Source organism: Podarcis raffonei, chromosome 1 (genome assembly GCF_027172205.1).
Source record: "Podarcis raffonei isolate rPodRaf1 chromosome 1, rPodRaf1.pri, whole genome shotgun sequence".
Classification (NCBI taxonomy): Eukaryota; Metazoa; Chordata; class Lepidosauria; order Squamata; family Lacertidae; genus Podarcis; species Podarcis raffonei.
This window is the reverse complement of record NC_070602.1, coordinates 85771310-85785064: the sequence shown is the minus strand read 5'-3', so window position 1 is coordinate 85785064 and position 13755 is coordinate 85771310. Positions and strand designations below refer to the sequence as shown.

General features: G+C 43.1%; 1 protein-coding gene across 5 annotated transcripts in view; it reads left to right on the top strand.

The window, feature by feature from the left end:
• The window catches only part of NHEJ1 (non-homologous end joining factor 1), a 131125-nt gene that overhangs the window by 593 nt on the left and 116777 nt on the right, over window positions 1–13755 (top strand). For 2 of the 5 annotated variants that reach the window (XR_008332010.1, XM_053401953.1), the window contains exons 1-5: window positions 91–224; window positions 2144–2333; window positions 3846–4055; window positions 6708–6846; window positions 9143–9201. Coding sequence is in view for 4 of the 5 variants with exons in the window: in XM_053401953.1 (XP_053257928.1) it covers window positions 217–224; window positions 2144–2333; window positions 3846–4055; window positions 6708–6846; window positions 9143–9201 (606 nt within the window). In the remaining variant the exon portion in view is untranslated. Of the gene's footprint in view, window positions 1–90; window positions 225–1572; window positions 1670–2143; window positions 2334–3845; window positions 4056–6707; window positions 6847–9142; window positions 9202–13755 lie in introns of those variants that run through there. The other 3 variants (XM_053401974.1, XM_053401960.1, XM_053401965.1) reach the window with 3 other exon arrangements.

Here is a 13755-nt window from a genome sequence, read left to right as displayed (position 1 = left end):
TCTCTCCCGGGCCGAGCAAAACTGGTTGTGGGAGTGGAGTCGGAGCAGCAGGGCTGTTGTTGTTGCTAAATGCCTTTGGGTCCCGCCCCTATTTTGCCTTTGCGGGAGAACCGACCCCGATTTTCAGTTCAGTGGGATTTAGTCAGGGTTGGTTCCAAGGTGTAGCGCTGGGCTTTCCTCAGAACATTTCTCGCCTCCACAGCTTCCAGTCACAGTATGTTAAGGTATTTCGTAGCCCGGATTCAATTATTACTCCCCTGATTCAGGTTGGAATCCTTACCCGCGGAAAATTCCGAGGAAGACCCCAGAATTTTGAGGCTCTGGAAGGAGGATACCAAATGGGACAATGCTTTCTCTTTTTGTATTCATAGGGTATTAAGCAACAATCCTATTAGTAAATCAACAAACACACTCCTTTTTTCCTTGTATGCTTTAAAATGTTTAATAACAGGATGCTTGCAGCTTGAGCCTCTTCAGATTTATGCAGAAGTAAGAAAGAGGTTTTGAGCCACCCCTCTACCCTCTCAAGACAAGTACAGTCATCATAACTACAACCTTATACAATTATTTGGGGCTAATTGATGAGTCACTCCTGAAGAACTAGATGCAGGAAGAGGGGAGCGAAAGGGCAGCAAAGCACTGACTTCACTCTCCCTCTGTTTCCTCCCAGTAAGAAAAGCCCTGCTGGCAAAAGAATATTGGTTTATAGTTTTTAAGGAAATAGAGGGAATGACAAGACAGACCATAGATATCGCCCCACAGCTTGCCTTACTGAATATATATATATATTGGATATAATTAGACCAAAAAAGTCAAGAACTTAAAGGACATTTGTTGATGGCAGCTTTTTAAACAGTGGCCAGGTGTTGGTGAAGCCTGAAGGGAGCCATGATGGACAATTGGCTTGGAAAAGTTTGGTAAATGGGACTTTGTCGAAAACCTGGCTTACAAACTGAAGCAGGTTAAAGGTCAAAACTGGATAGATGTATGCCAGTCTGGTATAATTCCATCACCTATATGAACAAGAAAGAAGAACAGAAAGCCACTGAAACAGTATGGGAAGCCTGCAAACAGGATTTGAGTGCAACAGCATTCCTTCCACTTGTGATTCCCAGCAACCAGTATTCAGAGGCATACTGCCTGTGACCGTGGAAGTAGTATATAGCCATAATGGTTGCTAGCAATGGATAGTCTTATCCTCCACAAATTTATCTGATCCTCTTTAAAACGACTGGTGACTATCACTACATCTTGTGGTAGCAAATTCTATAATTCATCTATGAACTGTGTGAAAAAGTACTTCCTTTTCCCCATCCTCAACTTTTCCAACACCATCCAGCAACACTTTAATCCCCCTCATCTCAGGAGAGTAACTGTAAGCAGAAAGGCTGCCACATTCTTCACCTAGTACCCCTCCTCACCTTGGGCAGTAGAGGACCCAGGCGCATCACTGCCCCGTTTGCCTAAGTTAGTTAAAGAAAGTGTTGGTTCTTCTATTCTGTTATCTCCTCTTGTTAATCTTTTGTGCAAAATGTCAACAACATAAACAAAATGCCTTTTCTGCTTTCCCAGTGGCATTATAAGAAGGGAGAAGTAGCTTACAATCCACCTGAGAAGAAAGAGAGAGAGAGGAAAAGAAACTCTTCCACATTTGGCTGCTGTGGTGTAGGTGGGTACACACCTGGAATTCTTTTCATAGCAAATCACTCCTGGTTCACATGCTCTTTTTCCAGCCATCCAGCACGTTCTCCTGCCAGTGCTGCACTGTCGGAAGCAGTATGCCTCTGAATACTCGTATTTTGAAATCACAGGTTGGGGAATGCTGTTGTGTTCAGGCTTTGCTTGGAGGTTCCCATGCATCTGGTTGGCCACTATGAGGACAGGATGCTGGACTAGATGGCTTTGGCCTGATCTAGCAGTCTGTTCTTATGATTGAGGTTCCTCTGCCACACTAGGAATGTTACATATGCCAGCTGATGAAGGGCCAAACTTGATCTTATGTGGGAGTTCCATGACTCAGATGTCCCTCATTTTTTTCTTTCTTAAAAAATGAGGATTAGGCATCACAGAAGGGCTTCAATTTGTTTACCATGTAGAAATAATGTGATTAAGTGTATAAAAGTGTATTTCATTATTGTTATAGGATGGAGAGCACTGAGGACCCAGAAAACAGACTCCTCCTGCAGCCCTGGACTTCAGTCTGCTTTGATGAGTCCACAAAACTGATGATTAAGGTTTGGTTTGGAGATGCTGGCTATGCCTTGCTCCTTTCTGACCTCAGCAGTATGTGGTACGAAAAGGTAGATACTGAGGTGATACAACAGAGATCAAAGGTAAGTAAAGAATTAGGGTTGTGAAATGTGCACATGGTATATCCACCTCAGCAGCTATTCTATCAGCTCAGGCTTAAAAGAAACCTTAACAAGGCAATTCTGCGCAGACAATACATTCTTGTTTGTCACTAGCCCTGTTTTGTAAATGTTCTGCATTCTTACACTGCGACTGCTATCCTATCAGTAGGCACAGCCTCCAAATCAGTAGAAGCCTTCACTAAAACTAAAAAAAATCTCAAAGTGGCATAGAGGGCTCATCCACACTTCTGTTTGTCTCGTGATTTCTAGTTGTGGGCCTGAGAGGTTCTTTTTATTTGTCCCACCGCTTTCCGTGGGAGAACCTGCTGTTTACTTCTGAATTGGAACAAACATCAATTGGATTTTATGTGAGTTAACTTTCATTCCTGGGGAAAGTGGCAGGACAAAAAAAGAACCTCTTGGACCCATGACTGGAAATCACAGGACTAATACTGTAGGTGAAATCATGGGACAAAAGGAAGTGCAGATGAGCCCAGAGTGTGACTGGGGATTTTGTGTGGAATCATCACTTCTCGGAAATTTTATTTTTCATCTAACATTGCATTTATATTCCACCTTATCTCCAAGGAGCTCAAAGGGATGTTTATGGTTCTTTCTATTCCCATTTTATCTACAAAACAACCCTATTATGTAGGTTGGGCTGAAAGAGAGTGACTGGCCCAAGGTTATCCAATGAGCTTTATGACTGAGTGTTAATTTGAACCTTAATCTTCTGGATTCTAGTTCAATACTCTTAATGACTTCACCACAACCCATATCCAGTAGGTCTGTTAGCACTCATACTTCCATATTCCAAGTTGCCAATGAGTAGAGGAGAGTTTTCTCAGGTACAGGTTATTGTACATTGAATGCTTAGAAGATGCAATATCCTTGCAACAAGGGAAAGTGCTGCAGCTCAGTGGCAAAGCATGCAGAAGCTGCCAGGTTCAATCCCCAATGGCTCCCTGTAGAGATGGGAATATTACCTGTCTGAAAACCTAGAGGACTGCTTCCAGTCAGTGTACACAATACTGAGTAACTGGACCCAATGGTCTAACTCAATAGAAGGCAGCTTCCTAGGTTCCTGGCAAAACTATTAGGAAAGATGTGTAGTCTGTACAAAAGCAATTTTTGCAATATTAGGTCTTCCGTTTTTATTATGTATTTTTTTAAAAAATGTTCTTACTCATTCCATATCTCTAGAGATGGAGCACAATAGAAATAAACAGGAAACAAATAAGCCTCAGATGCACACATATTTTGCAGAAATGCCTTTAGCGTGGTTTCTGCGATCTTCTGGACAGCAGGTGTGTGCACACACCTTTCAATGTTATCCACTGGCAGGGTGGGGGTGGGGAAGAGGGAGGAGATAGTGGGGAAACTCCTGCCCAGTCTTCTGTGGGCATTAGTAATTTTGACCCCATCTCTTTTTTTAAAAAAATATAACTTTATTGAATAACACAGTCTCATTGTATTTTTTGAAATCTCATCCAGGAGCTAAATAAGCGTTTGACAGCTCATGTATCCTCCTTCCTAAGCCGCCTGCGCAGTCTGATATGTCCCCTTCTGGAAGGAGAAAAGAGCAGTTCTACCATCTTCTCCTGCCAGCTCAGCTCCAGCACACTGACTCTTCGTGTGAAGAGTGAGCTCTCAGGGCTACCCTTCTACTGGGATTTCCGTTGTTCAGCAGCACCTGTTAAGATGGTGAGTTGGCTCTTGGATTGAGAAGGAAGGTCAGTGCTTCAGTGGAGTACTTCTTGGTTTCTGGATCTTCCAGGGAAGGGATAAAGATATTTGAGTGACGATAAGAAACTCAGATATGTTTGCCTAGATCTAAGAGGATTCTAGGCACAGACCAGCAAATGGATTAATGGAATAATTCTTAGCTATTAGATGAGATGTTCTGAGGATATAGCTTCCCCTTCGTAGTCATGGTTTTGGTTTCAGCCCTGCTTATCAGTTAATTGGCAAATGCTCTGGATCTGCCTGTTATTAAAGTGTAGGATTGTGTACAGTGGTACCTCGGGTTACAGACACTTCAGGTTACAGATGCTTCAGGTTACAGATTAAGGTTAAGAACAGTTTCAGGTTAAGAATGGACCTCCAGAATGAATTAAGTTCTTAACCTGAGGTATCACTGTACTTGCATCAGCCATCACCTGCCAAAAAGCAGATCCTTGTAGCAGAGTGTGAGACCTAATACAATGTGAGAATTGGAGCCAATTTCTTGAACATCTTAATGCAGGGGTAGCCAATGTGGTGCCCTCCAGATGTTGTTGGGCTCAACTCCCATCAGCCCAGGTCAGCATGGCCAATGGTCAGAGATGATGGGAATTGTAGGCCAGTAAATATCTGGGGGACACCATGTTGGCTACCCATGCCTCACTTAAGGTGTTAAGCTGGTGACACTACCACCAAGCATTTAAATGGTAAAACATTAACAAATGAGTCCATAATGAATATTTGGCTGAAAGTGGGCCCCAGGTTTGAAAATATTAGACTACTGTTTTTTAGGCTGCCTGGAAACTAGAAAATTGCATTCTGTTTTTTTAATGTTTGCTTTAGTGTCTCTGGATGGCATCTCATCCTATGCCATCCTCTGCTCAGTTGCAGAGTGCTGCCTTCCTGCTCTGTATGTTTTGTCTGTCTGTTTACATAATACTACTTAGGATGTGGAAGCAGATGTCGTCTTAGGACCAGCTTTGCTCAGATAAATGCCTAAATGCTCTGCTCTCATATAGTTTTTAGCTGACTGGTTACAGTTTTGCCATGTGTGCACCAGGGGGCACTGCATACCCAGGTAACATTCTCTTCTGACTGGCCTAGAGATACAGAATTTAGTTGTGTTATTTCACTTGAGATTTGTTATTACTTGCATCTCAGAGAGCATGAGAGACATACTTTTTTAAAAAGTAAAATAACAGACAGCTGTATAGAACCTAAACACCTTTTTGAGATAATGTAGCTGGTGCTATTTCAGAAGAGCACTAGCACTTGGGAGTTAATAGCTATTTTATTTATTGCTTATGCATCATTCTGCATCTCTTGTCAGCTGTCAAGTGTTTGATGGACCTTGCACTTTTAGATATTCTACTGAGTTATGCTACTGGGTTACTAACTCAAGTATTTGTTTTTTGCACTTTTATGCTGTGAAATGTAACAGCTCTGCCTGGGGAAAGCTGCCTGGGCAGGTTGATTGAGTTCCCCTATGTGGCATATCTCTTCTTTCTTCCCTGTCTGGCAGGCATTGGTCCCTAAATGTTAGAATCAGTTGAGAACTGAGTGATCCAGGGCTGCCCAGCTGCATGCCATAGCTCTTCCACATCTAATTTTAGCTTTTTCACCACTTACTTTATGTCTCGGATGGTGTATGCAACCAGTATTTTGGCTGACAGTTGAGGTTGTTCTTGTTTCCCAAGGTGGGCGGATTTTCTTTTATTCCGATTAAAACAGAGCTAATTAGGACTTCTTAGGGAGCAAGCATATTGTTCCAAAGTCCATATTCCATGATGGCAAGTACAGCTCAAGAATCCATAGAGTATTTCAGACCTTGATGCCATAATGCTTTGAGGGTAAATATTTATTCTGCACCTTGATTTTAACATCTCTCTTTTCAGCTACAGTGTGAAATATATGTTTCATGTGCCTTGCTTTTTCTCATGCAGCTTTCTGGGAGGTGCTGGAACAGCAGAGACTAGGGGCTCATACAGACTTGCGCTTGCCCCATGCCTAGAAAGCATGGGTTCAGGTAGTTTTCTGCTTGTCCCAAGCTTTCTAGTCATGGATCCAAACAGTTTTGCCCTTGTCCTACTGCTTTCTCCCGGAAAATCCATTCTTTTGCAGTAAATCAGAGTAAACATCATCCAGAGAAAACTTGAAAGACGTTTGCTCTGATTCAGCAGTAAACATCAGATTCACTCAGGGGGAAAGTGACAGGGCACAGGCAAGTCTGGATGAGCTCTAGGTCTGAATTGCACCTTTCTCACTCAAAGTCCAGCATGAGCTTTTATTTTTAAATGACCAGGTTGAAAACCTTGTTGCAGAGCCCTCTTGTGGCAAACAACAAAAAAGGCAGGGAACTCTGCTACTGTAGTCTGAGGACCATTATTGATCATGGCAGTGTCCCAAATAGAGTTTATGGCACATGGCAGAGCTTTTCCTTCTCATTTGCAAATATACATTTGCTGGGTCTTATAGTGTCCCTCTCTGAAGGGGATGGAGCGGAAGATAGTGTGTGGCTTCATTGGCACTTTTGTCATCCCTGTGCTTGGTTTAAATGACCATGGCTGGCACCAGGCCCTTTGCTCTCATTGCTGCTTGTTGACCCTTGCCCTTCTTTTCTGTGCCCTATGACAGGTGTTCCACCAGCTTGTGCAGCCCCTGATGGCGATGAGCTTGGTGTTGCAGAGTCAAGTGCAGGAGCTGGCATCTTTGTTGCTCCGAAAGGATGCTGAGATCGAAGACTACCGGGAGAGTGGGGCTACTCTCAGTCGAGGTAAGGAGGGAGGGTGCTGCCTGCACTCTGCTCCACTTTGGGACACAAGCTTCCTTCCTTCCTTCCTTCCTTCCTCATGGCTGGCACCGAGCATGCAGTCTTTGGCCATTAGCCATCCTGACCTGGATTTCACACACAGCTGCTCCAGACTATTAACCAGAAGCTTTGGGGTCAGTGCCCTGAAGGTGGAAAGAGCTGGAGACTGACCAGTAGCTGAAATGCTTGGGGGCTAGCCAAAGGGCTCTTTCCTTTCCTTTGAGCATCTGGCTGCAACCCAGGAGGCTGGGGCTAGTGCCAGCTTGTAAAGGAGCTTGAGTGGAGTCAGGCTGTTCTTTCTGCTCTGTAGAAGCTCTGCAAGCATTTGGAGCAAATGGGGGCTCCCCGAATCAAAGATCGGAAGGTACCACAAAGGGTCATCTAGTCCAACCCCCTATAATGCAGGAATCTCAACTAAAGCATCCAACCTTTGCTTAAAAAACCTCCAATGAAGGAGAGTCTACAACCTCCCAAGGGAGTCTGTTCCACTATCAAACAGCTCTTACCATCAGTTCTTGATGTTTAGTTGGAATATCCTTTCTTGTAACTTGAAGCCATTGGTTCATGTCCTACCCTCCAGAGCAGGAGAAAACAATCTTGCTCCATCTTCTATGTAGCAGTCCTTAAGATATTTGAAGATAGCTATCATATCTCTTCTCAGTCTCCTCTTTTCCAAGATAAACATACGCAGCTCCTTCAACCATTCCTCATAAGGCTTGGTTCTTCTTACCCCCTGCAAAGTTGCAGATAAGCCTACAGGTGTTCTGTTTCAGATACTTTTGGGGGTAGGGAGGGATTCCATTGCTGGCTGTTAAACCCCAGAGAATGGAAAGATTCAGATTAGCCAGACAGGGATTGGGTTGTGCCAGTGATGTGTGTTCAAGGTTTAGTATGTACTCTGGGACAGCAGAGGAGGCCTTGTGTTGCCCTGCTCTTCCTCTGTACAACCATGTAGTGTGATTGATTGTCATATCATCTTAAGTGTCCCCTTTTCCCCACCCCACTTGGTAATTGCTGGGGAAAGTGGATCGGAACTTCTAATTTGGTATGGCTTGTTCTTTGCACAGTCTCTTTGAGCAGATGCCAACCACTGTTCTCACTGATTGTTTATACAGCTTGCAGATATCTGCCACTTGTGAAATGGGCCTTCACAATTATTCTTATTCTTATTAATTGAACGCATTACACAAAAAGGTATTCAAGTGATGTACAACATATATAAGAGCATGGGGTTTTATTCAACTGTGCTAAGAAGTAGTTCTGTCTGGGCAAGAATTTCTGCTTGCACAATAGAACTTCCCTCCCTTTCCCCTGTGTGCCTCAAAATCTGTTCTTGGGGTTCCCAACCCTCTGTATCAGTTCTGGGGAAAACAGGAGGGGAAGGGGGAAGTCCCATTGCGCTCAAAGAACAAGGGGTCTGAAATGGTTCCTATATATGTGCATGTACACATGCACGCAGCTGTGCTTTCTTGCATTTATTTAGCTAGAGGTGGTATTTTGCACAGTTGGATCTTTTACAAAGACTGAACTCCATACATGTGACTTGTCATACCCCACTTCTATATTAGTCTAAAATGACAGGCTGAGTTGGGCCAGGGATTTCCTGAGGCACAGAGAACCGGAGATATGTTCTGTCCCCACAGGGGAGAGCTCTGTGTTCTCAGAGCTAGGAAATAGGATGTAACACAGATGTGTTACATTTGTCCTCAGTTGCCCTAGATAGACCACTGACCTCAGGCCCCTTCCTGGGAGCGAGGTGTAAAGTGCTCTCTTCTTGGAGGTTTACTAGTCATTACCTATGTAGCATGGTCCTCTTATTCACCCTTTTCATTTTTCTTCACACCAACCCTGTGAGGTAGGTTGTCCCTATTAGCAGAGGAGTGGGCTGAGAGAAAGTTTTCCAGACTCCCTTGTGGAGCCTTTGTTTGAACTGGGGTTTGAACTTCAGTCTCTTGGGTTTAACACTATGTATCAGGCCATACATATTACATCATGTTGACATAGTTAGATGCAGTTGTACCCAGGTATATACCAGTTGAATCACTCAGTGCCTAGCTGTGGGCTTGACACAGGAAAAGGGTGTTGACTAATCTTTGTGTGTTCTCAGGTGGGAATGGGATAAGATTGCTTGAGTTATCTTTCAATAGGTGATATATAGCTATTTCCAAGGTAATGTAGCATCTGAAGAATAAAGAGAGCTTGTATACCTGGCCAGATTGGAGCACCACTCACTCTTCTATTGTTGGTACTTCTCTTGCAGAACGTTTAAAGACAGAACCTTTCAATGAAGAATCTTTCCTACAGACATTTGAGACTAAGGTACAAGAATCTTCATGTTTTCATTAAGTTATTGTATAGGATAAATTGCTTCTCCTAATTAATTTGGTAAATGGTAGTATTGTAGGCAGTAGTGACATGTACTCAGAACTTCTGGTTGTGGTTGTCTGCCAGTGGGATATTTTGATTCTCCAATTCTTCACTGGTTTCCTTCTCCCCTTGCCTCTGGTTGGTTCTTCTTCTCCCTGCAAAGTTATACTAATAGGCATCATGAACTGCAGCTATACATGCATGAGCATGACTGTGCCATGTAGGTGTGCTTTGGTTTTGGTTAACTGTAGGCAGGTATGATTAGTTTAGCATAGGTTTGTGTAATGTTGTCTTTCCAATCTGTTGTACAGTCATGTTGTGAAGTGCTAGAGTAAATGAGCCATTGTTGTGTTGTGCTAGGTTAAGCTGCAGTTAGCATAATGTGTGATTGTGTCACGGAGCTTGGATTAATATGGAATCTAAGTGAGAATTTATTTAGGGCATATCTCTCCTGCAAATGTAAGACTGATTTATTAGACATACTGTGTCTCAGGGAATCCCAGGGACTGTAATTTTATGAGATGAAGCTAGGGATCTCTATTGGAAATCCCTCTAACCTCACCAGTTACCATTCCCAATAATCTCTGGGGGCAAACTGTGGCACTTAGTTTGTACTATACATTTGGACAAAGTGATGGCATCTGTACATTTGTCAAGTAATTTTTTTACGCCCTTCCCACCAGTGCTAGCACTGAAGCTTCCCATTTCCCCTATGCAAGCAAATCCCATTTACCCTCATTAGCTTTTCTGCTGTTCTTGATAAAGCAGGTGTTAAGACTGTTTTCCAGCAGTCAGAGTTGAGAATCCTGAACATTCCTTATTGCTTTTATGGAGTGTACCCCTTTCCAACCCCATTCTTTCCATTTTGCCATTTTTCTTCTGGGCAGTAACTACTCCCCTCCCCCTTGCCATCTTATCTCCATGTTGGTTGGTTTTCTGCCTCTTCCATCTACTAGTTAAAATAAGCAGCAAATGAAGTCCTATGCTAATGCCAACATTTATAGAGTGCTATGCATTTAGTGGTGTCTGAAGTGGTTGGCTCTTGCTCTTAGGCCATCTTGGCCCATGTGGATTGTCTACATTTTGTGTGTATCATTATCTGCTGATACCCAACCACCAGGGTATTGATGTTAGTGTTTATGAGCTTGTTCTGTTTGGAGCAGGTCCCTTAGCAGCCCTTTTTTACTTATTTGCTCCAGAACATGGCTGCTGGTTTGAGCTCAAGGAGAGGTTACGCCTAAGCAATATGCACACCTGTCTGTCGGGGTTTCAGCATAGGAGCTTACTGATTATGTATCAGAGCCCTCAGAGTTTCACCGCTCTTAACAATGTACAAGCTTGTAATTCATGTCATAGGAAGTGGCTTGTGGAATTTTCCCACGCTCCTACTCTTACCGGCTGCAGTGATTTCATGCTCTCTTTCCAATGCCACGTGCCGTGACTGAAAGTTTCTTATTCCCTGAAGGCTGAGGAGTGGAGGGTTATAGAGTAAGGTCTGTTGGCATGCACTTGAAAGAGATGGAAAGTTGGGGTTCTCTCTCTGTGTGTTGGTTATATTGGCACGTGCCAGGGCTCAAACTGCTGTGCTGTTCACACTGGTCAAAGTTAATCTCTGTGTCAAAAGAACTATGTGCAAAGTGGCCTTGAGAAAGAGCCTGTATTGGAAGGACTGTTTTAAGGGTCATGCTAAGCAAATGTGGGCTCACAAAGCCTAAAGTTGAGATTTGTTTATATGTTCAAGTGTGAATTGGAATTTAAGGCAAGCTTAAAGAGGGTCAGTTGCAAGACTATGTAATCAGTAGTAGGGCACTTATGTGTAATTGGTTGGAGCTTCCAGGGGAAACGCAACAGCCCATGAGAGTTACCTAGGGACTGAGACATCTTGATTTTAGAAGGAGTAATAAGGGCAAAAGTCGGGACTTCCGGTCAGCGCCAGCGATCGTAATGGCGGATTTCCTCTAAACACCGGAGGAGATCGGCTTCGTGGAGCTGGGGTTCTACCGCTACGGCGAAGCGGGGACCCGAAAAAAACCACAGGTGGGGAAGCCTGTGAGCTGTAGGCTCGGCGGGCTCCATTTGTGCCCCCCCCCGCTGCAAAGGAGCCTTTTTAAAGGCTCCGGAACGGACCGGGGGAAAAGGGTGCGGAGCTGAGAGCCGTCTACCCGTCTCCGCGAAGTGAAGCCGCACAGCCAGGATCGGAGAGCGCTGATTTCTTCTCTGGTTAATCGGACTCGAAAACAACTACCCGTGAGTAGGAATTTGACACTATTTGAAAGAAAATTTTTAAAGAATTTGGCCGAAAACGGGAAAGGCAAAAAACAGGAAGTCTGTCTTCCCGGACTGTTAACAGATCAAAGTAAAGAGACTTCAAAGCTGAGACTTTTTCGGGAGAATTTTTGGGAGGATTAAAACCCAATATCTGAAGAGAAAACTCACCCCACTGTTAGCAGGAACAGTGGAGAGATATTGAAAGATCTTAGACCTGCAAAGAGAGGAATTTTTTAAAATACATCTGCTGACTTTAAAACTTGGGAACGGACTGCCTATGACAGAGAAGCCGATCAGAGGGAACTGTCAACGGAGAATGGAGTTAAAAGTTTGATTTAGCTCTGCAAAGGATACAGTAGCTGGGAAAGGAAAGCAACATTTTGGGACTAAAAATTTGATACTAATTTGATACTAAGAAATGGGGGCCTTTTGAACATTATTGGTTATAAAGTTGCAATAAGAAGCTGGCCTGAGACCCCTAGTGGCAACTACGTCGCAAAGACACTTTAGACTGCAAGTTTTGCTGTGGGAAAATTTCTATTCTACCAAAACAAATTCCTTAAGTGTGTGACTGACCTTGGGAGTGCATGTGAGTGTTATGGCAGACAAAGCAGAGTTGACACAGGACAAAACTACCAGGTCCGGAAAACAATATAAAGTAGATACTACTAGAAGGCCCTCAACGGGGGGTGTAGCGGGCACAGCAGGAGCTGTTGCCCCACAGGCAAAAGTAAAGGCTATGTCAACTGATGAACTGTTAGCCCAAGCATTGGGTAAAATTGATGCATCTCTGGAGAAATTGGCAAACAGAGTTGAAGAGACAAATAAACAAGTGGCAGAGGCCTGTGCAAAAATTGAGGCGAACACCGCCAGCATTAATTTGAATACCTCAAGTATAAATGAACTAGGGAAAAAGGTGAATTCTAATACGCAGTCTATTGAAAAATTATTGGAAGAATCGGCGTCAACCAGAAAACTTGCTGAGGAAGCCAAGGAAATTGCAACTGCTGCCCAGGAACAGATTCCACCGGTACATAAGAAATTTGAAGAGTATGATTTGACGTTGTCGATGATAGATCTTGAAAGAAAAGCGAAAAACTTAAGAATAAGAGGCGTGCCAGAAGCTGAGAAAGATAATTTGGTAGAATTTCTTACAAAAGAATTTACACAGTTTTGGCAAAAAGACCTGGGGGAGGAAGAATTCACTATTGTGAGTGCTTTCAGACTTGGCAGAAGGCAAGGAAAGAACAAAGCAAGAGACTGTCTGATAATTTTGAAAACTAAGGAAGAAAGAGATAAGATACTGAACCTACACTATCAAAGAACCCTGGAAATTGGGGACACTTATGTGGAAATCTTCAAAGATATACCTAAACATATCTTGGAGGTAAGGACCCACTATAGAGATTTGGTTGCGTTGCTGAGGAAAAACAGAATAATTTTTAGGTGGGAATTCCCCCAAGGTCTATCTTTTAAATATAGAGGAAAGAAAATAAGAATAAGGACAGTGAATGACAAGGACAAGTTTTTGAAAGACCACGAAGAGGACCTGCAGAAGGAAGTGGACTCTGCTGAGGACGTATTGACGCCAGGACAAGGACTTTTGGAGATTGCAAATCTGTTATCTGGACGCTCCGGCCCAAGGAGAGACAAGCCACCGACAGAAGAAGAACAACAACTTGGTGCAGTAGGAGGGAAAACCAATTAACTAACCATGTCTCTGCAACTTTTAAGCTGGAATTGTAATGGATTGAACTCCCCTAGAAGGAGAAAAGAGATATTTTATATATTAAAGAAAGAACATTTGGACTTGATTTGCTTACAAGAGACTCATGTTATGAGGCTACACAGGAAAATATTGGTAAATAAAAGATTAGGGCAAGAATTTATTTCGTCTGACAAAGTCAAAAAAAGAGGAGTGGTGATTTACGCTAAGGAGAAATTTTCACCGAAATTCATCCTCAAAGATGAACAAGGAAGATATTTGGCTATTGAAATTCAGTTTCAAGGGGAAAAATTTTTGATAGTAGGTGTGTATGCACCAAATGAGGGGAAGTCGGAATTTTTCAAGAAGCTGCATGAGACTTTGATGGACTTTATGGACTACAACATAATCTTGATGGGGGACATGAATGGAGTGGTATCAACTAATATGGACAAGGCCCAAAAACAGGTAGTTACCAAAGATGGTAGACTACCAAAAACTTTTTTTGAAATGACTGATAACATGGACTTGAT